Raw genomic sequence first — 26,310 nt, 5'->3', positions numbered from 1 at the left:
CACTGTGCTAGTAGTGATCATAAAAGAAATGAGTTGTATAATAATTACATGTAGTAAAGACAAAACATGCAATAAAGCAGAGTGGCAATGGAACATGCTGACCTAGAAGTTGATGGATGAAAACCATTCTTTTACTACTGTCAACACATCACTGTATTTTTTTCATAACACTGCGGTACTCCCTTTAATTTTCCTGTAAAGCTGTATTATAGTGCCAAGTTTGTCACTACTGTAAAGGGAAGGGAATGGCAAATGAATTCTACAGTAAATAGAGGGTGATCATGGCTGTAATTCTCATCAAAGGGTATTCTCAAACCTACTCCTTCAAAACCAACTGGTGTATCAACTTAACAATACATTGACAGGACAAAACTAAAAAACATTTAACATACAAAACAAAATAGCTCTAGTTTTTTTGTACCCACACATGTAAGAATTTGAGCGCCTCCTATTACCACTTGCAATGCAGAATGTTACATAATAGTGATTGATAATTAATAGCAAACACATTATTACTAATAATAAAGTGGTACATAATATTATTGTTTGGCAGTAATAATGATGAAACCTAGATGGTAACAGTTGAAGGTTTCTTTTGACGTTTCTTCTCTGCTTCTTCTTCTTTGGCACTTTCAATGCTACTAACATACTCTCCAATAGTATCTGAATCCAAAAACTGTAAAAAAAAAGTGTAGTACAGGTAGGTTGAGAAATACTAAAGAAGATCAATTGCACAAAACTAATCCAAGGTTTATACATGTACATGCATGGACACTGTACACTCACAACATGCTTTCACATTTTATCCACTCACCTTTAATGGTTTTTCTTTTTCTATAATCGCTAGTTCAATGTTCTTGTTTCCAGACTGCACAACCTACAAAAATTTAGCAAAATAAAGTGATGACCATAATTCAGTTACAATAATACTTAACAAAATTAATGTACTACAAGTACACAAAAAAATTCAACTAGAGTAGGGATTATTGCACATCTATAAAAAGTACTGAAACAAGTTGGAGTAGTCCATGATAGTAAATCACAGTAAAACAATAAGAAGTGTTATATCCCTACTGTGCTTTTTTAAAGTTGAAAATTAAATTTTTTGTGTACTTGTTTGGTAACTTTTTTTTGTGAATAATTATTATGACTGGTGTACCCACGCATACTGCTTCTAGTGCCCCGAAAAATGATGTATCCATTACGCTTCGTTGTCAGCTATGTTCAACCCGTTACACAGTATTTTCAAATCAAGAACTGCTCAAAAAGCACCTCTGCAATCCACGCATACCGAAAGAAAGAAATGGTGCCACGCACCCCAGTTATATCAATTTTTGTCTGAAAAGTGAAGTATCCATTACGCTTCGTTGTCGGCTATGTTCAACCTGTTACACAGCAGTATGAATCAAGAACTGTTTGAAAAACACCACTGCAATTAAAATAGCCACTATGAAAAAAACCATAGATTCTTAATAAAATACGGACGATTTCCATTATGAAGGGAAGCCATCACATGCTACCATCAAATCGACACTTTTTGCTGTTAGCAAGATGAACGGGACACACACACACACACACACACACACACACACACACACACACACACACACACACACACACACACACACACACACACACACACACACACACACACACACACACACACACACACACACACACACACACACACACACACACACACACACACACACACACACACACACACACACACACACACACACACACACACACACACACACACACACACACACACACACACACACACACACACACACACACACACACACACACACACACACACACACACACACACACACACACACACACACACACACACACACACACACACACACACACACACACACACACACACACACACACACACACACACACACACACACACACACACACACACACACACACACACACACACACACACACACACACACACACACACACACACACACACACACACACACACACACACACACACACACACACACACACACACACACACACACACACACACACACACACACACACACACACACACACACACACACACACACACACACACACACACACACACACACACACACACACACACACACACACACACACACACACACACACACACACACACACACACACACACACACACACACACACACACACACACACACACACACACACACACACACACACACACACACACACACACACACACACACACACACACACACACACACACACACACACACACACACAATTCAGTACAATTACTCACTTCTAATAGTGCCTTAATAGCTAGTTTAATTGTGTCATCAGTTGTTTTAACAGCTTCAGGAGAATAATTCTTTTCCAAATACTCTTTGACCGTTTTCGCTCCACGACCGGTGGCATTAGCCTACAGCAAACACCAAACAAAGCAAATGTGTTGAGTGTACAGTACTTGGTAAAACATACGTACATGCCTGCATAAACACATGTTTGTATTTTGAATTTGTGCAAGCTATAGTTTCATAGCATAAAATAATTATGTGCATGAGTACCATACCTTCCATTCATGGTAGGTACCGGCAGGCTCGGTCTGATAAAGTCTAGGCTGTGATCCCTCATCAAATCCTACGATAAGTGCTGATATTCCAAATGGACGTGCCCCGGCGCTTTGAGTGTATCGCTACAATAATAATCACATACAAGTATATGTAATTGCAAAATTATAATGCTAATACATGTACAGCTATCAACAATAATATCAGTGTCCAATTCATGCTACAGTGTATACTGCTCAATGTGGTAGATCATTATGTAGTGAGGGTGTACATGTTTGCTAATGACTTCTGTACTACATACCTGGCAAATAGTGGCAATGTATTTTGCTATATACTCCACTGTAACAGGATCTTCAACTGTTAGTCTGTAGCTCTGACACTCTACTCTGGCCATATTGACTAACACACGGGCATCAGCAGTGAGTCCTACGCAAACACAAAAAAGTACAGAACAAATTCTATACATGCATTTAGCAAAAAATATAAAAGCCTACATCCTAATACCAAGAGTATACTGTATAATGGGGAGGGATAGTGTTGAACTATGTAAAGTAGCCCGCATATACCTTCGTTTCTTCTTGTAAACCTGACCGCTGTTGGTTGCTCAGATTTAACACCTTGCAAGCTTTGACGAGTGGTCGCATGGAACCACAATAACTGTAATTCCATCTAGACGTGCCACCTGTCACATTGAGGCAAGGGATGGCGACCATGATGAAATCTCGAATCAAATTTCAACCATGCATGATGAAACCTTGAAGTTTGCATTGTGTTTTTCTCTTTGTATGGCAAGTTCCTCTGCACGATGTGCCTTACTTATCTTGAGTACACCGTTCTTTCACTCTGTATTCATATAGCTACACAAAGTGCGCTCACTGTGCTTATAATTAGTCACCAATCAACACAAATCACCGAATGATGTCATAGGACTTTACGGGCCCTTTTTTCACAGCATAGAGCGCAGTTCAACACACTCCCTTCCCATTCTATACTCTTGCTAGTACACTAGTTACTAGGAATTATGCACACAATTGGCACATGGTTAATTTTAATTTTGCTCTACATTGTGAACTATAAATAGTACTATCAACACGTTGAATAATTATTAACACACACACACGCACGCAACACACACACACAACACACTCATATATCACACAATATGTACTAACCTGCAAACGCCATGCATATGTGATCATCAAGTGAACAGATTTTCCTAACAGTACGATCATCTTGTAATTTAGCTACCGCTCTCTTCTCTATTGCCAGTACAACACAATCTTCTCCTCGTACTGCCACCTACACAAACATACAGTATAATAACGAGAAGCTCTAGGTATGTAAATCGCATCATTTAGTTCATACAAAGGGCTGGATTTATCTCACCAACTAGAATACTTTGAGTTATATTTGCCTTGTGCTGTATTAGCCTCTCGACACACTCCCTTGTACTGTATTTTCCGTACACACAAGCAAGGCGGTGCTTTAAGTGGTACATTGTACTTCCTGGTTGTCTGTCTCAGAGCGATTTTTGATGATCAGGATATCAGTAAGTATTCATATAATCTATTTCTAGTCGTAGAACGAACCAATTGGATGACTTTGGCTAGTTTTATCGATTTACAATGTCACACATGTGATCAATCGTGCTGTCTTAGTGGCCGTGTTTAATTAGCATCAAGATCAAACGATCAGTAAGTGTTTATACAATCTATTTCTAGCCCTAAAACCAAGTGGTAGGATTATTTTGGCTGGTTTTAGCGATTTACAGTGTCATGCACATGGGGTTGTTTTCATAATATTCCTTAAATAAATTCTCCGCATAACTGCATGTACTGTATTTGCCTAAGTATGCTGTATTTGCCCGATTAGCTGCATAACTGTTCTCTATGATTCATACAGAACAGTTATGCAGCTAATTAGTACTGTATGGACAATACGATATGCGGCATAGCTTTGATCCTCCCATGCAAAGTACAATATATATAAAAAATATTTCACGAGGGTACATACTGTACCATATATAATACATAATATTGACAATGCTGTCATTGTACTATATCTGATGTATACACTGCCACTTGACAAGGCGATGTTACAAACACACTGACTACTAGTTATGCTATATAATTATTTTGCTGGTAAAGTGAAACTTCAGAAAATTTCCAAGAACTAATACTATGCTACTGCTCCTAGCTTCATTTCCACTACTTTAAAAAAGCAAGACCGTGCACAGAAATGATACTATTACTGAATAGTGAATACTAAAGATCCCACAGCTACAAATAAAGCTGAGTCTGAACCCTGGTCTACCTTTCACGTACTTGATTCCTTAATAGCAGTCTTCAATAGAATCCAAGAATGTATAGTATATATGGGACGACCTTATGTCATGTGAGTAGCCATGATATTTCACAGAACACTGGATGCATAACATGAAACAACCATCAGACGTTCTAAAAGCATCTTGAAAACCACCAGCAGGAATCAGCCAATGAATGAATAGAACACTATACTGTTAATCCTATATCAATATTTTTTTTTGTAAAATTGTTGCTGAAGCTGTTTATTTTGGGCAAATCATGCAATTGGCCTAAAACTTCTTGGCAACTGACTGACTGACTGACTTCCATTTGAAATATAGTTGTACAATACTAACAAACAGTGTTTCTTAAACAGCCTCTAACAACATTAAACAGCCTCTAACAACAATAACTAAGGTCACATTAAAACAGTTTATACATCCAGGGCTTGGGAACTTAATTTCTTGAAAATTTGCATGCATACGGTAGTAAATTATCATGGCTATCAACATGATGTAACAACATAACAGTGTCCTGTAAATATACACGTTCTTGCATTCTTCTGAAGACTTTTATAAGAACTAAACACACACATTGCGGCACCTTGCAGCTAACCAATCAATCCCCACAAAACCAATCTACTAACTAATCATTCGAGGTGCCTGTGAAATAGTCATTTCATACCAGTACCAGCAAAATATCCACTCTGCGCGATTTACTGTGCTTGCTGATGCAAAGTGTTTCCCTTTTGTATTTGGGTTGGGGAAAAATAACACAAAGGGGAAACTAGAAGTCTGGGCAAGAAACTAGCTGATGCATGGTAGTATACATGTCAATTTTACTCCCTCCATAGATCTCTACCATCAATACAGACTTTTGTTGTCAGTTAAATATGTTAACGGCAGTAGCCAGTAAATTCTGCAGTACAACCTGCATCACGTGTACACATGTCGTTGGTGCATTAAACTTACCGCTGTTGATCCTTTCTTTACTGCTTCTTGAGCATATTCTACTTGAAATAAATGTCCATCTGGTGAAAATACGGTCAATGCACTATCGTATCTCCCTCCCATTTTACAATTCGTGTATTATCCTTTACAACTCAGCAAAAGTGCACTTTTATTAGAAATTAATGGTCACGAGATCAGGGTTTAAATTTTACGAGTTGCGCGCGTAGTAAGGAACCAGCCATGGCGAACGTACGAGAAGAAAATGAGGAGACGCCGAGAACTATGGTAAGTAATTTCTATTCATCTGTGTGGGAAATGTTAAACTGTGTGAAATAATAAATTAGACCTCTCAAGATGTCACCTTGACTTTTGACTCAAGGTGCCTTCAACTGGTCGAATACTTTTATCACTGTCAGGCTACAGATAGACTAATAATCTTAAGCAACTTGAAGCTGCAATGTTAATTAGAACCTCAGTCTGGAAAGGAAGAAAATCCATCCGGTTGCAAAGGCTTTATTAGGTTGGCAGGCTGGTCTATGCTAAGTGTGCTTGGCCTAGGCTGCTAGCACTATTTGTTTATCCATAGATCCTTTACACCCCGGGATTGGAATCTTCTGTTTTTAACACTTCCATCCGCACCTCCATTGACACCTTTCTACAAAGAGATCTATGAATTAATGCATCAGTAACTCTACTTTAGCGTATTCTCTGTTTAGTGGACAGTACGGGCGATGAGTTTACTTTAGTTCGATTAACAAAGGATGGATAAGTACACAAAACAAATTGTAAGTTAAGAAGTTGTTTCAGGCGGGTAGAGCTAGCCAAAATTTGTCGCCACCATTCAAGCGGCAAGATTTGAACACGGAGATATGGACTAATGACTTCGCTGGTTCGATTCCTTATCCCAAGTTATACTTACGGACTGAATTTGATGCTCATAGAGTGAACAATTCCAGAGTTACAGCTAGTCAAAGTTTTAATCGCTTGGGTCTGTCAGCAAGTTTTGTCACTGTTTTTGCGTCCACAATCACCCTTCTGCCTTATTCGAAGTAAAGAACAAGATTACTGTATCAAACAACACGAAATTCACTACAAAACAATGGATCAGACTTTTCTCCTCCCAGTCAACACCAATTAATTAACGGTGCGGATAGTCCAGCACGTAAGTACAGCAAGTATGTGGAGATTCCTATCCCGGGGGTGTGAAGGATCTATGGTTTATCTTTTGCTGTCAAATTTAGTGAACTTTGTATAATTCAGGCTCCAAGTTAAAGTTTGTAGTACATGTACTTCCTAGTCCAAGCTTTTTTGATTTCTGCTACAAGTACATAGAAAAATTTGGACTAGAGTAGGACCATAGCACATCGATAAAAGTACTGAAAAAAGTTGGAGTAGTACACGATATTAAATCACAGTAAAACAATAAGAAGTGTTATATCCCTACTGTGCATTTCCATTATGGTATCTTGAGCACAGTAGGGATATAACACTTCTTATTGTTTTACTGTGATTTAATATCGTGCACTACTCCAGCTTGTTTCAGTACTTTTTATCGATGTGCTATGGTCCCTACTTTTTTCTGTGTACTTGTTTGTTAACTTTTTTTGTAAATAATTATGACTGGTGAACCCACGTATACTGCATCTGTGAAATGGCACCATGCGCCCCAGCTATATCAATTATCGTCTGAAAAGTGAAGTATCCATTACGCTTTGTTGTCAGCTATGTTCAACCCGTTACACAGCATTTCAGATCAAGACCTGTTCGAAAAGCACCTCTGCAATCCATGCATACCGAAAGAAATGGTGCCGCGCACCCCAGTTATATTAATTATCGTCTGAAAAGCGAAGTATCCATTACGCTTTGTTGTCTGCTATGTTCAACCCATTACACAGCAGTACGAATCAAGAACAGTTTGAAAGGCACCTCAGCAATTAAAATAGCCACTACAAAAATATGGACAATTTCCGTTACAAAGGGAAACCATCACGTGCTATCACCAAATTGACACTTCGCTGTCAGCAAAGATGAATGGGACACAAAGGAGGACACTGGTAAGTCCATGAATAATGCATTATACGTACTGCGATATGCCAAAAGGCACCAGTTGGGCCAAAACTACATCAAACGATGAAAAAATCAAGCCCATAGCCTTAGCCGTTATTGAGTTACGCTTGTCTGATGGCATCAGTCAGTTACTAGAAAATTCCATTAAATAAATAAAAAAAATAAAAAATCCGTAGCAACTTGAAAACGTTTTGGGCGATCTGAAAGCTTGTTTGGGTTTACTAAACAATACTGCCTCATCGTCGTCAGGGAAAATTAAGGCTGGTTTTTGGGTGATGTTATTTTGTGGGCCACGCCTACTATACAGTATTATCGTACTGTATGAGTACTGTATGATAGTAGCAAACTCAACTTGAAGCTCAATTTGTACAGATACAGTAGGGGCCATTAAAAAGTTTACACTTTGTTTGGTTTTAACAGTAGTTAAACCATTTGAATGGTTATAAAAGAACAATTAGTTTAATGGAACTATCTTTTTAACAAAGCCACAGATATGCAGTAAATAACACGTCACGAATTGTTAAAATTATTGTGTTAACAATATGATTTGTTAAAATGATTGGTTTAACAATACAGATTGTTAAAAATATAGTTTTAACTAATTGTTTTAACAATATGATTTGTTAAAATTATTGTTTTAACAATACAAATTGTTAAAACTATTGTTTTAACAGTTGTAAGAGTTAAATAGTTCAAATCATTATTAGCAAATACAGACTGTTATGGTAAATTACATAAGTGTTTTGTTGAAATCGACAATGTTTCACTATTGTTTTAACTATTGTTAAAATCAAACAGAGTGTAAACTTTTTAATGGCCCCTACTGTATGTGATGCATTGCTGTAATGCTCATGCATAGGCTTTGATATATTAATTATTGAAGAAACTTTGACAGTCAAACCTCTGGAGTGATGAAACTTTACTCTTAAGCTTGTTGAAGTATTTTTCAATGTGACATTTGTTAAATTCCTTCCTGAATAATGTAGTTTAATGTATAGTCCGGGGTATGTCACATGCAAGCCTTAAATGTCTTGAATCACAACACAGGTCGCTGTATTTAGCGGATCGTGGATCAGCAGATCATGATATACATATCCAACTCTACTTACAATATATTCACTTGTACTGAAAGTGTATGCTCACACGTATACAGCTTCAAATGGTTGATAGAATCAAGTAATGTCTGTATATGCAGCACCCTTCCTTATATAACAAACATTTTAGAAGCATGAATTTTTGGCTAATTTGCTGCAACATTACAGCAGCTGGTGTAGAGGTTTTCCTCTGTCAGGTAAAAATGTATGGAGCCAGTGAGACCAAAATCTTTGTCTTTGCTATGAGGTTTGTATATGTCCTTATTTTGGAGAGTTGGTTCCACAATTTTGTGATATAGTTTACTCTTGTGTTTACTATACTACATGTATTTTACACACAAAGCTGATGAGGTTAAGGTCGTATGGTCCTGACACAGAAGAGGTGAAGGCTAGAACTGTTGGGATGTACAAATCACCTGCACATTTTGCGAAAAGGTCCAGAACACCAACATCAATTAAGAGGACAGCTGAAGAAGCTGCAGGTATAACATGCTGTTAGCTTGTATGTTGGTGTTTATAATATTTTTACCCAAGGACAAAGTAAACTGGCTACTAGCAATGTGACCAAGAGAAAAGCTAACATTTTAAAGGAGACACCGAGAGCTATGGTATGTAAATTTGATGTGATCAGTGATTATGATTGTGATCATGACTTTAAAATTTAGTAATATTTTCCATGATACCTGTATATCATACCGCAATATTTTCAAACAAATATATGTGACCGGATCTGCAAGAATCCCATATGTTAATGCAGTTTTTGAATTCCATTTTATTGCATTTTCTTTATCCAGTTAGCCAAATGGCCAACCGAAGTTTCAGCTCTAGAATTTAAGAACTTTTTTTCAAGCTACAATGCTACAAAGTGGCAACAGCAGAAAAATCGATTTGTACAGTGACAATACGGAAAATAAACTACAAGCGCTTAAATAAACAGTCATAACTTTCAAATGCAGTCCTCTACTGAGATTCAACATACACCAACGGACTCTCCATTAACAGGCGAATCAATTGCTGGGTAAATTTTGTGTTCCAGGCCTTTCCTACAACCAGGGCAAAGGTGAAAATATGAGAAAAACGATAACAAACTGCTCGTCCAATGCAAGACAAACTAACGCTCATATTTTCTCTCTCTCTCATTGGGAGAGTACTGACATGAAAAAAGATTTTCGAACTCCTCTTGCTTTGGGGATCATGATGCTACCATACCTGTTATCACCTTTCATCATCGTGAAACAAGCGCTCAAAAAATTTACAGAATTTTTTTGGATTTTGTAAATATTTCACCTATTGCGTTTATCACATTCTACAGTAAAATTAGGCTTGCGCTAACATGGGATTCTTGCAGATCCAGTCGTATATCATGGTTGTAACAATGCAGTATTTGGGTGTATCAATATATTGTCTCTATTGTGTCACGATATGGTGATATATCACACAATACAAAGTGGGATATTAACATAGGTGTTTGTTACTTTTTTGGAAATAACGAAACTCCTTTTCTATCATTTAACTGTAAAAACTGGCATCTAAAACATACAATAATTTGATTCATTAGAATTTCAGTGTAGTACCTGCCTCAATATATATGATCGTGTGTGTACAGTCAATGTTTCAGTATACACACATGAAACTGATCAAATTGCAATGTGCATACATTACTAGTGCCTTCAGCAGCTGTCAAATTATGTCAGATACACTCAACTGCATTATTAGAGTTTTTACGTGACTGCCCAATTAGAGTATTTTGATCTTTGATAACCCACCCATGTACAATACTCAAGGAACAACGAAACCACCTTGCAACAAAGTCTTCAGTATATATTAAACATCCTGGCTTTAAATAAACAGCACGCTCCAGCAAACCCAACTTTAAACACAATCTTATGGCTTTGCATATGTAACAAGAGAGGGCTGTTTTCATTAAAAAAATAATCAATCATGAACACGATCCATAAAGCAAGCCTTGCTACTTTTATCCCAGGATTCTCCTTTTAAACTTTGCTATGTCTGCGATTACAAATTGACAAAATGTAAAATTTCAATTTTATCTGATAGAACAAAATACTCTGATAGAACAGTCAACTACCCTAATAGAACAGTCACAATTTGTATTTTTTTAAGGTTGCTTAGTTTACCTGTACCAACACAGTTAAAATAGTCTAAATTAATACATATCACAGAGCTGAAATTTTTCCTTGGGACATGCCCTCAGACCCCCTCCATATCCATGTCTGTTGTATGTTTCAATTTTCACGTACAGTAGCTCCACCTCTTAATTCTTTAGCCTGCTCTTGATACTATGCCAGCAGAAGCAGCCTATATCAATCAATTCCTTACGTATGTTTAAAATGTCAGCTTTCAAGATTTTAATGGTGAAAATTGTTACCAAATTCAATCTCAGAATACATACAGTAATTTTCAATAATTTCCTGGTGGGAACAATCCCTGAGCATGTAACATAAATTTGGAAACCTGTAATCAAAATCCCCTTGGTGTGTATGTGTGTAGGTGCAGCTGACAATGGTTCAGTAAGAGTTTGGAGTTGGGTATGGAGGTGTTCAAACTTTGGGCAACTTTTTTGTCAACGTTTTTGTGCCCTTTTTTGCTACTTGGTGACTGTTTTATTAGAGCATTTTCACCCTCTGCGATTTTACATTAATTATGTTGGTGGTTTTTCCTTGTAATTCTGTGGCTCTCACTGTATTTTTTCAAACAAAAAGATTTGAGCTATGATGGTCAGCCTATATACAAACTGGTTTTCAAGACATTTCCTTAGGTTGTTTACCCTGCAGGCATGACAAAAATAGTCTTTTAAAATTGTCTATAACTCGGTGAAATTTTAGCAGATTTGCACCAAACTTGGTACATGAATTCACCTCAATACGTCCTTATATAATAATGTAAAAATCGTGTGCTTTCGATAAGGGACCATGAAGCCGTGCGTGCATGCATGAAAAATGTGTTTTCAATATACCCACAGTGCGGCACACCAGCTTTCTTGGCCACATGACCGTGTAATGGGTGCTTGTATTACACAGAATCAATAGTATAAGCATACATATAGAAATGGTCAGAGTTGAATTCCTACACATATGAATGTTTTAAAATACAAGGCTATAGATGTTTTTTTTTATTGGTAGTAGTTCATGTATATAATAAACTACCTACACCCTGTCCTGTAGTCCATATGTATGTATTGTAGTTCTCATTGTGTAGCTGATGGCATTGAGGCAGTATCCAGACACAGAAGAGGTAAAAGCCAGAAATGTTGGGATGTACAAATCACCAGCACGTTCCACAAAGAAGCCTAAAACTCCAACACCAGTTAAAAGAGCAGATGAAGAACCTTTAGGTACAGTAATGCATGTGTACGTGTTACGTATTATCTGTGTAATTACTGAATGTGTTTGTGTGCCCAGATATAGAAGAAGACAGGATGTATAAGTCACCAACACCTTCCTCAAAAAGGCCTAAAACTCCAACACCAGTTAAAATGAGAGCTAGTGAATCTGCAGGTACAGTAGTGTGTATGTTTATGCACATACATTGTACTGTAGATGTGCATGCTGTGTTTGTGTATGTATGTATGTGTGTGTTGTATTAGAGTAACTGAGCATTGCATAGTAGAGTACATGTTATTGAATACTAAATTTGAAAATTGTATGTAAACACGTTGTAATAAAAATAACTGGATTGCTAATCCAAATAGGCATGTACATATAGAAATAAGAAGGTTTGACAAGAGTAACTGTTATACGATAATGTTTAGATAAGAAAAAAATATTTGGTAAAATTTTATCAAGGCAAAATAGATTTGTATCTGATGAAGGTTTTAGTTTAAGGAAATATATAATACTACTATACCATATTCTCCAGCTTTCTGCTTCTATAGTATTTACTGTTGTGTTGGTGAACTTTTTATGTAGGCAGATCTCCCTCTAAGACATTTTCATCCAAAAGGACTAAAAGGTACTCTACAACTGCAATATTTACTGTACTTACAGTGTACTTAAATGCAGTACTGGGTATGAATAGTTTTTACAATTTTTAGTAGTGGCATGCAGTGCTCAATACACATGACCTGTTACAATAGAGGAGCAACATGCATCTTGGTCGATAAAATAAATTAGACATTGCCTTAAATACAACAAATGTTTGGATGCCATTGTATAGAGAAATTCAAGGGCTTTGCTTTATGTATAGTTTGTCAGGCAAATTATGAATTCTAATGGGCATACTTTTGCCTTATTTGTATATTATGTAAATACATGTATTTTCTATTGGGCAAGAAACAATGGCTGTTCAAAAAAATTTAACTGATCAGTGGGACCAAGCTAAAGCTACAAAAAGGACTAGAAGTAGTTTTTAGGCTGTTTTAATGCACATTTCATAAGAATTAATGGTAAAATTTTCCAAATGTTACAATTTCCATTATCCTTTTTTGATATGAATTCAAACAAAAGCATTGTGTTGCCAAGGCGATTTCTGTATGAATGTCATTGGCACAAATTAATTGGCTACCACTGAATCTGGGCAGTAGAAATGATTTAGTATTTGTATTTCACCAGACCCTTACTTTTTGCAAAGGGGCAAGCGCCGCCAGATTAATAAGTACTGTAGGTTCAGTAAGATGGTTACTTTTGGGCCAAATTTTCTTGGCTTATAATAAGCAGGTACCTGCTTTAGCAAATCACTGATTTAACCATATAAATATCTCAGAGGAGAATTTAAATGTTGGCCTTCTTAGAGAAGCAGCCTTCTGTACAAGTGGCCACCAAGACAGGTCCACGGATGAAAGCCAGGAATTAGATATTTGATATTTCATGTGTCGAATGCATTCCAGGGCTTCTGGTTATCTGAAATCTCACCACAGTTTACTCAGGCAGTGTTGTGGTCACCACTAAATCACTGGAATGTTGTGTTATGTTCGTCTACTATAGTAGAACTGAAACGGATACTCTGAAAAATATGTATCCTATGGATAATGACTTCATCGCTTTCTTCATCAGGAGCTTGTAAGGACCAAAAGTTAAAATGTGCTCTTAACAGATTGGCTGTCCCCTTGCTGCCAGCACTCACTGTCTCATACGCTGTCACACACTAAATCCATCTCTATAGCCAGTTAGAAAAGCATGCTTCTTACCAATTTCTTAAGGCCGCAAATGCAGCCACCTCCTTAATAAGCTAGGTAAGAAAATTTTGTCCCTACCTGAATAATGGCCAGTTTTCACTGTACTATTAGTGATTAGTGATCGTGAAGGATTAAGATACTAAGATATACATACTGTACGTCACAACCTCCAAATATAGCAGTAAAATTTTCACCCTGGTCCAAAGTCGCTAATCGCCTTTACAGTTAAGTTTTACAACACAAATACATGTATAGTTAAACTCACCAATTGTCTGTCAGTGGCACTAAATCCCTTCAACACGAAAACGCAACCTTCAGGCGATGAGAGAACAGCCTGAAGGAAAATCGTTGCACGAAATCGCTTTTAGTTTTTAGCTTTGCCAGCCCACTGGCTCCGTGGTAACTTCAACGCTGCTATCTTTAAAGCCTCTGGTGGTCGCTCCCCCAATGATGCACCAGGTATGTCTTCTTCCGTCAACTGGAATTCCATCAACCGCACTCATTATTCAAATGGTAAATGCACTATTAATTATACCGTGGTCCCATTCAAAATGGCGAACATTGAGTTTCCATGGTTTCTCCAGAGAAGGCGTGGTTTTGGAAAGAGTCTATAGTATAGCAATTAAGGTACACAGTGGAATATTCCTGTGGAGCATGTGCACAGGTGTTACAGGTGTATATACTACATGTTTTATCATGCTATACTTATATTATTTGTGCTTCACTTGCATACTGAATAAGCTAGACAATAACACTGTCAGCTCTTTCAGCTTTTCTCTCAAATTGCTTCTACATTCAATGTTGCCACAGCTAGTTGGAGCATGCTATGCTGAGAACTCTTCACCCTGTCCCTATCTCACTATATAACTGTTTGGATAGTTTTAAGATAAATAGCACACAATACATACTTCAACTGCTGTTTAGCTAGGCTAAGGCTAGTTGTAAAAGTAGTCTTTTAGCCACTGAGACTGTGCATGTAGCCAAGGTACTACATACTGTAGTTGAAGAGGTTGTGCCACTGTTTGGGGTACTGGATCCCTGCTGTCCGATTGAGATACTAACTCGCTATCACATTTAATGACAATTTGTGTGAGATGTTATAATTATTATTAATATTATTTGCCATTACTGTACAACTTCATAAAGAAGATGGCGTACAGATAAAACACAAAATTAAATTAACTACGTAAAGCATTATGGTACATTACTATTACAGAACGTTAAAACTGTAAATATAAGATATTACAGTACATTAAGTTGCTTCAGCCCGACGTACTGCAGTAGCAGTGGTATGTATAATGAATGTATCATGAAAATGCCTTTGTGCTTCTTTGTGTCCTATTCACTTTTACTGACAGTATAAAGTGTCAATTTGCAGTAGCGTGCGATGGCTTCCCTATGCTTGTAAATGGAAATTTTCCATAGGGACTGGATTGATTGCAGAGGTACTTCTTATACTGCTAGCTGTGCAACAGGCTAACATAGCTGAAAATGAAGCTTCATGTAATTGATAGTTTGGCACACATTTAGCCAAAAACACTAAGTCTGGTGCCATTCTTACTTCTATGCCATACATATATGCAGGTTCACCTGTCATATTATTGTTAAAAAAAAAACAGTAAACAAACAAAAAAATTAGGAATTTTAAGTCCATAGGAATTAGTGAACCAAGGTCGCCTACGGAATTTAATCAATCCTAGTTCGGTCATGAATATAGACCTTTTATTAATGTCCACTATTATATCTTCAGGTGTAGGTGACCTCCCTTATTTCAATACATTTTATTTCTACACTGTATAATCCATAATTAAACTTAAAATTCTCTAGATAAAAAGAAAGGCCATGCATATGACTTTCTGTAAGTATGTCTGGAGAGTTTGAATCAAATTGAGAATGAAACCTAAGAAGAGTTTGTGTTCGAGATGTTTATTGGTCTGCATTTCCCAGTGAGCGAGTTCCGAAATGACGTCACAATATAAATGGCAACCTCTATTTGGGGGACTCTTATGTATTCGCTATACTACAAAGTTGTTAAATTTGTGTTTTGCTCGGTTTTGAACTAGCTAGAAAAGGCAAGTGGCAAAGATATGAATGAATTCAACGCCAATGGCCATGGTGACGACGGCGATTTGTATATTTTGGAGGAAGGCGATATTTCCGGTGCTTCCTTGCACGGAAAAAAACCTAGCGAACTAACTGTTGCTAAACTAAAGAGATGGCTATCATGTAGAGGTACTCCCTTAAGTGGAAAGAAACCGGAACTAGTAGAAAGGTATTACTGCTTTTGTAAAACAGCTGCTTGCTCGCTGCATCCACAGTGGCGAGCTCAGCTCCAAATGTACATGTTTACTAGCTACCAGTATTTTTTATGTAGGGTTGAATGCTACATCAAGTTTGGGTGGGATCATCTGCTTGTTGACCCGGACAAGGGTTTGAACACTCGAAAAAAGCTTTTAAACATGGCGGGTGAAAGAATGGAATCAGAGCCCTCAGGTTTATCCCAGTTGACGACATTATTAGAGTCACTCCCAAACACCACTGATTCTCAATGGACAGAGAGTTTAGTTGACATTCCACAAATTTCATTCAATGCAATTTTCAAGTTTTCAGTTGAAAGGAAAGTGCCGAGGAAGAAAGTTAACTACCTGGAAAATTTAGCAGATTTTAGGGCCCATATGTCATTGCAAGAAGACAGCAGTAAGGAGTCTGCTGAAGAGCTCTACATGGAAGCTGAGTACACTAGAACGCTGGACAAAGCTTATAGATTTTTCCATGATGGCCATGTTCAAGACTTGAAGTTTCATCCAATGCCACATCTGGAAAATGGTGTTTGTGTTGTATCTAGAGTGTTAGCATCGATGAAAAAGGTTTTTTACCATGTTACCATTCTTGCATGCAAGTCATCTTGTACAGTTAAGACAGCTTATTGTACTTGTCCTGCTGGGCTCTCTGGGTGTTGCAATCATGCAATCGCAACACTTTATTGTTTGGAGGACTATGTAAGCAGTGGTTTACAAGAAGAAAAAAAAGGATGCACAGAACGGCTTCAAGTGTGGAACTGACCCAATCCACAACATGTAGTTGGACGCCCTACAGATGAAGTGACTTTAACTAAGAAAGTCTATGGTGTTGAGAAAAGACCCAAACTGCATTCTGTGAATAAATGGGACTGCCGTCCAGCATCAAGAAGACTGATTGACCCAAACAAGGCACGTCACCTTAGAGAGAGACTATTTGTTATAGAGGATGAAAAGGTACAATCAGCTGAGAAAGCACTACGTTCAGCAGGAACACTGAGTGAATTGAAGAAGGCGGCTCAAACCAAGTCATTGATAAGCATGTATGGGACCTCCGGTTACTTGCAAATGCTTGATGATGAGCCTGCCCCCTTAGAGAGCAGAGAAGACTTCCTTAGGAAGGAAAAGGAAGAGAGGTTGTCACGAGCTGCTGAAAAGAAGCGTCAATTTCAAGAAGAACTTGTAACTAAGTAACTGCTTGTCCAGCATGACCATAAATATTCCCTGTGTGGTATGGATGAACACCCAACTGAAAAGCATAATGATTCTGCCGACATTAATCATTTAGCAAAGTCGTTGCATGTTTCTATTGATATGACAGCTATACATAAACTGGAAATTGATACAAGGGCTCAGTCTGACTCAGAAGTTTGGCACCGTGAACGCAAACTTAGGATCACTGCATCTATGGTGAAGGAAGTCTGCCATAGAAAAGATAGTACTAGCTGCAAATCTTTCCTTTCGAAGAAGCTTTCCCCTACTGCTGCTATCAGTGCAGCCATGCGTTATGGTATCAGGCACGAACAATATGCCATTGAATCCTATAAGAACCACCGTAAACTGAATGGAGCAGAAACAACTGTTGAACCATGTGGTCTGTTTGTGGATTCTTCTGAACCTTGGCTGGCAGCTAGCCCTGATGGGATTATTTTTGAGCCTTCTCAGAGCAATGGTTATAGTAAAGGGTGTTTAGAAGTGAAATGTCCAATGTTGTGTAAGCAGAAGTCGATTGTAGATGTTTGCAGAGAGAAGACCTCATTTTGTATTCAAGAAAAGAATGGCAAATTTGGTTTGTCAGAATCTCATGCATATTATTATCAGATCCAGACCCAAATGCATGTGGCTAAGCTCCCGTGGTGCGACTTTGTTGTTTGGTCACCAGTGGGTGAGTTGTTTGTGCAGCGTATTCTGTACAAGGAGCAATTTATGTTAGCAGCTATTTCTAAAGCACGTTCTTTTTATTTCAATACTTATTTGCCAGCAATGGTTCCCTGTGTAATCATACGAAGTAGTATTGAACAAAATGGAAACATCGAACCATTGACTTTAGTCCAGATGGCAGATAATTCCAAGCTTATGAATTCATCGAGCAATGATGAGCCATCATCAGCTACTGTGAAGCAGTCCGTTGATGAGAAGCAGTCTGTTGGTGTGAAGCAGTCCGTTGATGAGAAGCAGAGTGTTGGTGTGAAGCAGCCTGTTGGTGAGAAGCAGTCGGTCGGTGAGAAACCGTCTGTTGGTGTGAAGCAGTCTGTTGGTGTGAAGCTGTCTGTTAGTGAGAAGCTGTCCGTTGGTGTGAAGCAGTCTGTTGGTGTGAAGCAGTCTGTTGGTGTGAAGCAGTCTGTTGGTGAGAAGCTGTCTGTTGATGTAAAGCAGTCTGTTGGTGTGAAGCAGTCTGTTTGTGAGAAGCAGTCTGTTGGTGGGAAGCAATCTGTTAGTGTGAAGTGGTGTGATAATGAGCAGTCTGTATGTGATGATGTAGTGTTTCAAAAAATTGACTCACTTAAGCAAAAGAGGATGCCCTTATATACAGTGCTTAAAAATCTGAATTTGGCAAGGCACTCTGTGTATAGAGACGGTAGCTGCCTCTACCATTCTATTGCACACCAGGCTGGTTTTATTGCGAAGTCAAGTTGTGGTGACAAGTTGGTTAGTAACCATTTAAGACAGGTGGCGCACAAAACGATGAATGAGCATCCTTGTGTCCATTTGGAAGAAGGTCTGTCTGTAGTCCAATGGCTAGAAAAGAAGGAACGTGTGATGGATCCAACTGAATGGGGTGGTGACATGGAAGTGCGATTATTAGCCATTGCACTACACCGAGACATTATTGTGATCACCGACAATTCCAGTGATGGCAGCTACGCAAGAAGATTCCCATGCCAACCACCTCCTTTACCCAAGATGAAGGGAGGTATATTTATTCCTATCAAGTGTAAAGAATTATGCGTACAATGGACTATGACCCCCACTCCGTTAGTCATTATATTCAATGGTGTTAATCATTATGATTCAACTATTTCATTATCAATGTAAATATAACATATTAATGTAAATATGCAGTACTACATCATTGCTTTCAAAATCCATTATTTATTTATTTATGTACAACTCATGATCAATAATAATATTATTGTGAATAATAAATAACTACATACACTATGCTACCAAAGGTGGACTAAAATTTGTTAACATAAAGCAAACATACACAAGTTCATTTATTGAGTCCCACATTGATGCGGGTAGAGTGTGTTGTAGAATACGGAACTGCTTTGCACGTCCGATAGCTCTCTACATGTATCCGTAAATGAGCAATTTTTCTTGTGTGGAAAACATCATCTACTGGCATCTGTGTATTCGAGCTCAATAATGGGGGAATGTTTAATCTAACACCCAGTGGTGCTAATAAATCTTGTATCTGAAATCCTTTGTCTGCCATGATTTCATCACCTGTCTCAAGCAAATCTAGCAGCCCACTAACTTCCACTACCCTTCATAGGTTGGAGAAACAAATGTTACAACTCCACTTGGCATAATTCCAACAAGAACCTTGACTGTATTTCTGTTTTTATACGAGGAAAACGTACAGGACTGTGATAGCAATGACGAAGGTCTTTCAATTGGAAATTCTGTTGCATCAATGATCAGCCTTGTGCTAGGATAATCCTTCTTAAAAACTTCTGGCATGTATTTTTTGACTATATGCCATCGTGGGTAACGCTCAAGGGCTTTCAAACTATGAAACATCAAATTGATCCATGTAGATACAATTCTGGATACAGAAGATTTTGAAATTCTAAACCTCTTGGCCAAGTCCAATTCTAGCAGTCCCAAATGAAGGCAAACTAAAGTTAAAAAAAACTGTTCCAAAAGAGGAAGTTTGCATGTTCGGCCAGTTTTTGTATCGTCATAATCATCTTTACTGTTCTTTCCTTCCCATTGCCGCATTACCTTTGCATCACTTTCCAAAACCTCCTCGTAAAATGCAATCAGAGTGTTGTAATCGGAAAACCCGGTGTAAAATTTTACTAATTCGTCATTGTCACAGATGTTTTCCAAACGGAATAAAGATCTTTGAAAAGCATTTTCCACTTCAGACAATTTTACCTGAAGTTCATCTATCCTCCTTTGCATTACAGCAACATCAATACTATTTCCTCCAACTTCCATGAAATTTTCTTCTGACCAGTCACTATCCACTGGTGTACCTTGCCCTTCACCACGAGTTTCAATCATGTCTGCTCTTTGGTACACAGAGGCAGCTAAGCGAGATGTAGTTGTTGTTCGCTGCTGCATTTCCCTAGTCCAAGGAAACCCGGATGGTACAGAAGTTGCCTTTAATACTCGTCTTGCAGAGTGTAATACGTCACCACTAATGTAGTCATCGAGAGTGAAATGAAGAGAGCAGACTTTCGTATTACTATTTATCACAAAATCTGGTCCAGGATCTCGACGAATCTTTGCTATCCACATTTTCCCTTTGTCGCTAGAGACATCAGGAAACGAATGAAAAGATAATCTTTGCATCCCTAAACGCTCCCTCTCTGCCTTCTCCCCAGAAGAACTATGGCATAAGGGCACACAGCAGTATTGTCCACGCCAAGCCTTTTGCTTAGCAGTATAGTGGCGATGACCACCTCGAGAAACACTTGGCCTAGGACCCTCTTCAACTGAGTCGAGAATTGAGCTCGGAACTGACTTGTTTTCTTCGGTTGAATTCTCACACAAAAACGGCTGGGGAACTCCATCGAAACACTTCTCAGATGTAGAATCAGATAAGACACAATTATACGCATCCATAACAAAATACAGTCCGATTTCACTCTCACAAACACACAATTAATCCAACGAAACTATTAAAGTCCCCCAAATAGAGGTCGCCATTTATATTGTGATGTCATTTCGGAATTCAGTCGTTGGGATATCACAAGGTATGACATAATCTTTAGTGGAACCATGTGTCCCAGATGCCTTTGTAAGGCTTCTGGTATACAGGCTCTGCCTTTACCAGGTCCTTTAATCATAATGATACAACAGAAACAACACCAAGAGAAGACTGGTTACAAAGCCTCTCACAAGTTTCAGAGTATTTCCTTTTCTATACTGGAGGTGTGACCACTTAAGGCAAAAATCCATGAAGAACCAATTACCACCAAAGGTGTGATTTCAAACATGTTCCATCAAAAAGGCATACCACTATGAACTGCATTCGCCCAAGAACAGAAAAACTGCTTGAAAAGCCTGTGCGTGGGCATTAGAGAATTACTACTGTAGGTTTTATAGATGGTGTAATTACATTTGATGCTATGCTATAGTAGATTTATTTGATAGTTAAATAAACTAGTTTCAATAATTAATGGAGAACAGAACCCATTGAAAAAATAATTGCCTGAAAAAATTTAACATAGTTTTTTCTATATATAGTACTGTAAGTCAGAAAAAAATTTCTGTATTGTGTGTGTTGTAGTGAGGGTTGTAGTGTTTCCTCCATGACATTGTGAAATCAATGTTTTTATGTATTGTATAACTTATCATGTTCATGTGTTATACTTTATAGCTCACTCAAGAGCTCTGGTAAACACCATAATAGAAGGGTGAGCTTTGGACCAGTTCACGAATACCATCCTAAAACTTATGAAGAGTCAGAAGAAGAACTGGTATGTGTACACAAGTGTTTTAAACATGTAATGTGACGGGATCTGCAAAAACGAGATGTGGGTAAATCTTACAGTACAAACTACTGTACTATTCATTACAAGGCACAATACATACATAATGGTGTATGTATGTATTGTTGAAAAATTCTGTAAGCTTTTAAATGTCTGGTTCTGCTGTATAATTATGTATTTATGTATGCACATATCATACAGTACGATAGTACTGTATAGTAGAGACCACAAAGGAGCAGGCGTGGCCCACGAAATAACATCACCCAAAAACCAGCATCAATTTTCACTGACGACAATGAGTCAGTATTGGTTAGGTAAAACTAAGCCCAAACAAGCCCTGAAATGCTTTCAACAAGTTGCTACAGAATTTTTAAATTAATGGAATTTTCTAGTGACTGACTAAGTAACTGACCAATGCCTTCAGACAAGCGTAACTCGATAACGGCTAAGGCTACGGGCTTGATTTTTTCACTGTTTGACGTCACTTCAGCCTGAGATGTTCCTATTGGCATACCACAGTACGTACAATGCATTCTTCATGGACTTACCACTGTCCTCCTTTGTGTCCCATTCATCTTTGCTGACAGTGATTTGGCAGTAGCATGTGTTGGCTTCCCTTCATAACGGAAATCATCCGTATTTTTCATAGTGACTATTTTGATTGCAGAGGTGCTTTTTGAACAGTTCTTGATTTGTACTACTGTGTAACGGGTTGAACATAGCCGACAACGAAGTGTAATGGATACTTCACTTTTCAGACGATAATTGATATAACTGGGGCACACAGTACCATTTCTTTCTTTCAGTATGCGTGGATTGCAGAGGTGCTTTTCAAACAGTTCTTGATTCGAAATGCTGTGTAACGGGTTAAACATAGCTGAGAACGGATACTTCACTTTTCAGACAATAATTGATATAACTGGGGCGTGCAGCGCCATTTCAGATGCAGTATACATGGGTTCACCAGTCATAATAATTATTTACAAAAAACATTAACAAACAAGTACACAAAAAATTTTGGAATATTCAACTAGAGTAGGGACCATAGCACATTGATAAATGGTACTGAAACAAGCTGGAGTGAGTGCATGACATTAAATCATAGTAAAACAATAAGAAGTGATATAACCCTACTGTGAATTTCCATTATGGTATCTTGGAGCACAGTACCGTAAATCAGGAAAATTTTGAAGTAGAAAATTTTCGTCTATTAAAATTTCAACGCTACATATTTTCATCGCTTGTATAATCGATGAAAATTTTTTTGACAGTATTATATACTAGCTATGCGTTAATATTTGTATGCGTGAATTATTTGTATAATGGTTAAAAATAATTAGTCGTTTAAATTTTCGTCAATACAGCCAGTGACGAAAAATTTTTGACAACGAATATTTCCTGATTTACAGTAACACTTCCTATTGTTTTACTGTGATTTATTTTTTATCAATGTGTTATAGGCCCTACTCAGTTGAAAATTCCAATTTTTTGTGTACTTGTGAATATGTGACTGGATCTCCACAAATCCCACATGTTTGCACAAGCCTAACTTTACAGTAGAATGCATATACAACGGAGGATACAATCTTTACAAATTATAAAAGAATCCGTAAATTTTTTAGCACTTGTTTTGCAATGAAGGAAGGTGCTAATTATGGTCATCACTTTCCCCAAAGCGAGAGTTCAAAAATCTTTGTTTCATGTCAGTGCTTCAAATAGTAGGGTAGCTTAGCATTGAATTTAAAGAAATTGTATAAAAGCATCAATTCTTTTCTGAAGGTTTGTTTAAGCATTTGAACTACTGTATTTTTAGAAGGGGTGCCACGCTCCCATTACTGGTCACTGCTTGTAGCAAAAACTCTAAATACTCAATACTCTAATAGAGCACAATCAAACACTAACAGTATACAACCCTTTGATGAGCTGTAGCTATAAATAACAGAGTAAGAACAGTATAACAAACCTTCTATAATCTAAATTCCTGGGGACTGTGGGGAGTATGACCCCAGACCCCAGACCCCAGAATGGCATCCAAATTTGCTGTATTATTCAAACTTCTCTGTGTAATTCATTTCCAAAGTTTCCCTATCCCCACTCTTGCTGCATGTTAAGAGTACACAAAATTTAACCCATTTTTTTGAACTTTACAGCTTCATAACTTTTTAATAATGTCATATAATCATCTGGAATTTTCCACGAGTGAAGCTACAATATCTGACTACATTTTGATACAAAGAGCAAGTCAATCATTACATAATTAGATTTTAGATTTGGTGGGCACCCCTTCTATTATAAATACACCATAAAAACTTGTGTACCAAAATTGGTGTTTTTATCTACCCTGTAACGATAGTTTTGCTAAGCTACCTCACTAAAAGAAGATGGAAGATATAAACATTGGTTTACCACACATTTTTTCAATTTCATCTTTGCCCTGGTTGTAGGAATGACTTGTAAGACATAACTTTCCCAGTAATGGATTTGCCTGTTTATGGGGAATGTGATGGTGTAAGTTATACATCTATGTTAAAGTCTGCATTCATAAGTTATAGCCTTTTAATTGAGCATTTGTAGTTTACTTTCCCTTTTACTATTGTATAAATCAACCTTTCTGTTGTTATTACCTTGTAGTATTGTAGCTTCTAAGGCTCTTGGCTTCTAGGGGTGAAACTTCGGTTGATCATTCCTTTAGACAACAGAAATGTAATAAAATGCAATTCAAAAAATGTGTAAACATGTGGGGCTCTTACAGATCCAGTCACATATGTATGTACAGGTTGCATGCTTGCAGGAATGTATGTATGTATGTATGTATGTATCAAATGGTATGGTAGTACCGTTTAAGTAGGGATCGTCCCAAAAATTTCGTGAGCTGCCCAAAAGCCCGCTTTTTAAAAAATTGTTGATTTAAAAATAAAGTAGGGATAAAAAGAAATGAAGCAAGAGATAAATGATGTTAGACTATGGTACCACTCATTTACAGGTTTACTAAATCACTTAGTCACCTACACATGTACACTTAGTAACCCGCCCTCAAGCAATTTTGTAAATGATAAATAATTATAACACGAAAGGCACACTGCAGTACTTGATAATACTGTAATACTATTCTTCTCCATGTTCTGCAAATAATTCTGGACAAATAGTAGACTAAGTAGTGTATCTACTGTAGCTCTAGCTGTTACTCTAGTTACCAGGTCGAATAATTATTTTTGTGGGCATTGTAAGTACTTCAGGAAGACCGTTTTGCTGTTCTGCATTGCTCTTTCACCACTCATGCTCTCTGGCTATAAAGGTACGTACTTAAGTTAGACACTGCAACCAATGGGAACTAAGCGATTTAGTAATCCCTCAGGCCCTTAGTAGCACCCTTGCTGCACTTGGGACGCTACTGCCTTGGGCCATTGGGGTTACTAAATCGCTTAGTTCCCTTGGTCTTGGTGTCTAACTATTATGTATTACAGCATAGCTAGGTGGGAAAGTCCCTACTTTATACATTAGTTATAACATTCATCTTTTCTTTTTATTGCATAGATCCCTACTCATTTTTAAATTAACAATTTAAAAAAATACTAGTGTATATATGTTTGTATGTATTATGTACGTATGTGTGTGTGCATGTGTACATGTATAGTATATTATCATATAATTTAAAGGATACAATTGAAAGTGAACCTGAAAATGTAATTAAGGAGGATGTTATTGATGAAGTTGTACAAGATGCTAGTGTTGCTGATGGTGATGATTACAATAATGATATTTCCATAGAAAGTGCTCACATAGGTAAAGTAATGCATACTAATCTGTGTTTTGTGTTTTTCATGTAGTGCATTTGCTGATATTGTGTATCTAGAATTCATATTATCAAAGTTATGTTATACAGGTGAAAACCATAATATATATATATATACATATATGTAATGGTTGTAACACGGGTATAAGGGCTTTGTGTATACCTAAAATTTTTAATTATGGGTCAGCAGCTAGTACGTTCTGGTTATGTTCAGTTACAATGAATGGGCATACCCTAGAGATATCACGTAGAATTTCGGTTACGTGAGTTTAATGTTTTAATCAGTGCTATTAAATTCTTTATTAAAAAAATTACAAAGTTCGATAAAGGCCTGTAGATAGGTAAGCTTGCTTGTAGAGTGGTTACTCTGTGCAGAGTGGTAGCTTCATGATGGGGGCGTGTCTATTAGAGGTGTACCGATATACTG

The 26,310-nt window shown here is 37.5% G+C and overlaps 3 protein-coding genes across 3 annotated transcripts in view; 2 read left to right on the top strand and 1 right to left on the bottom strand.

The window, feature by feature from the left end:
* Positions 1-473: 473 nt before the first annotated feature.
* Positions 474-6,023, bottom strand: LOC136263179 (proteasome subunit alpha type-7-like). The gene is made up of 7 exons (XM_066057688.1): positions 5,851-6,023; positions 3,749-3,875; positions 2,878-3,002; positions 2,579-2,701; positions 2,309-2,428; positions 815-877; positions 474-676 (listed from the first exon to the last, which is right to left on the bottom strand). The coding sequence occupies exons 1-7, from the start codon at positions 5,950-5,952 to the stop codon at positions 569-571; spliced, it is 768 nt and encodes a 255-aa protein (XP_065913760.1). The 5' UTR covers positions 5,953-6,023; the 3' UTR covers positions 474-568.
* The window catches only part of LOC136263178 (uncharacterized), a 33,012-nt gene continuing 12,712 nt past the window's right edge, over positions 6,011-26,310 (top strand). Inside the window, exons 1-8 of the mRNA XM_066057687.1 lie at positions 6,011-6,114; positions 9,334-9,472; positions 9,525-9,598; positions 12,210-12,345; positions 12,413-12,508; positions 12,920-12,962; positions 21,979-22,078; positions 25,747-25,873. Of these exons, the coding sequence (XP_065913759.1) occupies positions 6,070-6,114; positions 9,334-9,472; positions 9,525-9,598; positions 12,210-12,345; positions 12,413-12,508; positions 12,920-12,962; positions 21,979-22,078; positions 25,747-25,873 (760 nt within the window). The 5' untranslated portion in view covers positions 6,011-6,069. The remainder of the gene's footprint in view (positions 6,115-9,333; positions 9,473-9,524; positions 9,599-12,209; positions 12,346-12,412; positions 12,509-12,919; positions 12,963-21,978; positions 22,079-25,746; positions 25,874-26,310) is intronic.
* On the top strand, positions 16,158-21,966 carry LOC136263177 (uncharacterized). Its single transcript, XM_066057686.1, has 2 exons — positions 16,158-17,003; positions 18,966-21,966. Exons 1-2 carry the CDS (start codon positions 16,212-16,214, stop codon positions 19,455-19,457), a joined length of 1,284 nt encoding a protein of 427 aa, XP_065913758.1. The 5' UTR covers positions 16,158-16,211; the 3' UTR covers positions 19,458-21,966.

The sequence above is a fragment of the Dysidea avara genome, chromosome 8 (assembly GCF_963678975.1).
Source record: "Dysidea avara chromosome 8, odDysAvar1.4, whole genome shotgun sequence".
Taxonomy (NCBI): domain Eukaryota; kingdom Metazoa; phylum Porifera; class Demospongiae; order Dictyoceratida; family Dysideidae; genus Dysidea; species Dysidea avara.
Note: the sequence above shows the minus strand (reverse complement) of the source record. Positions and strands in the feature narration are given on the sequence as shown.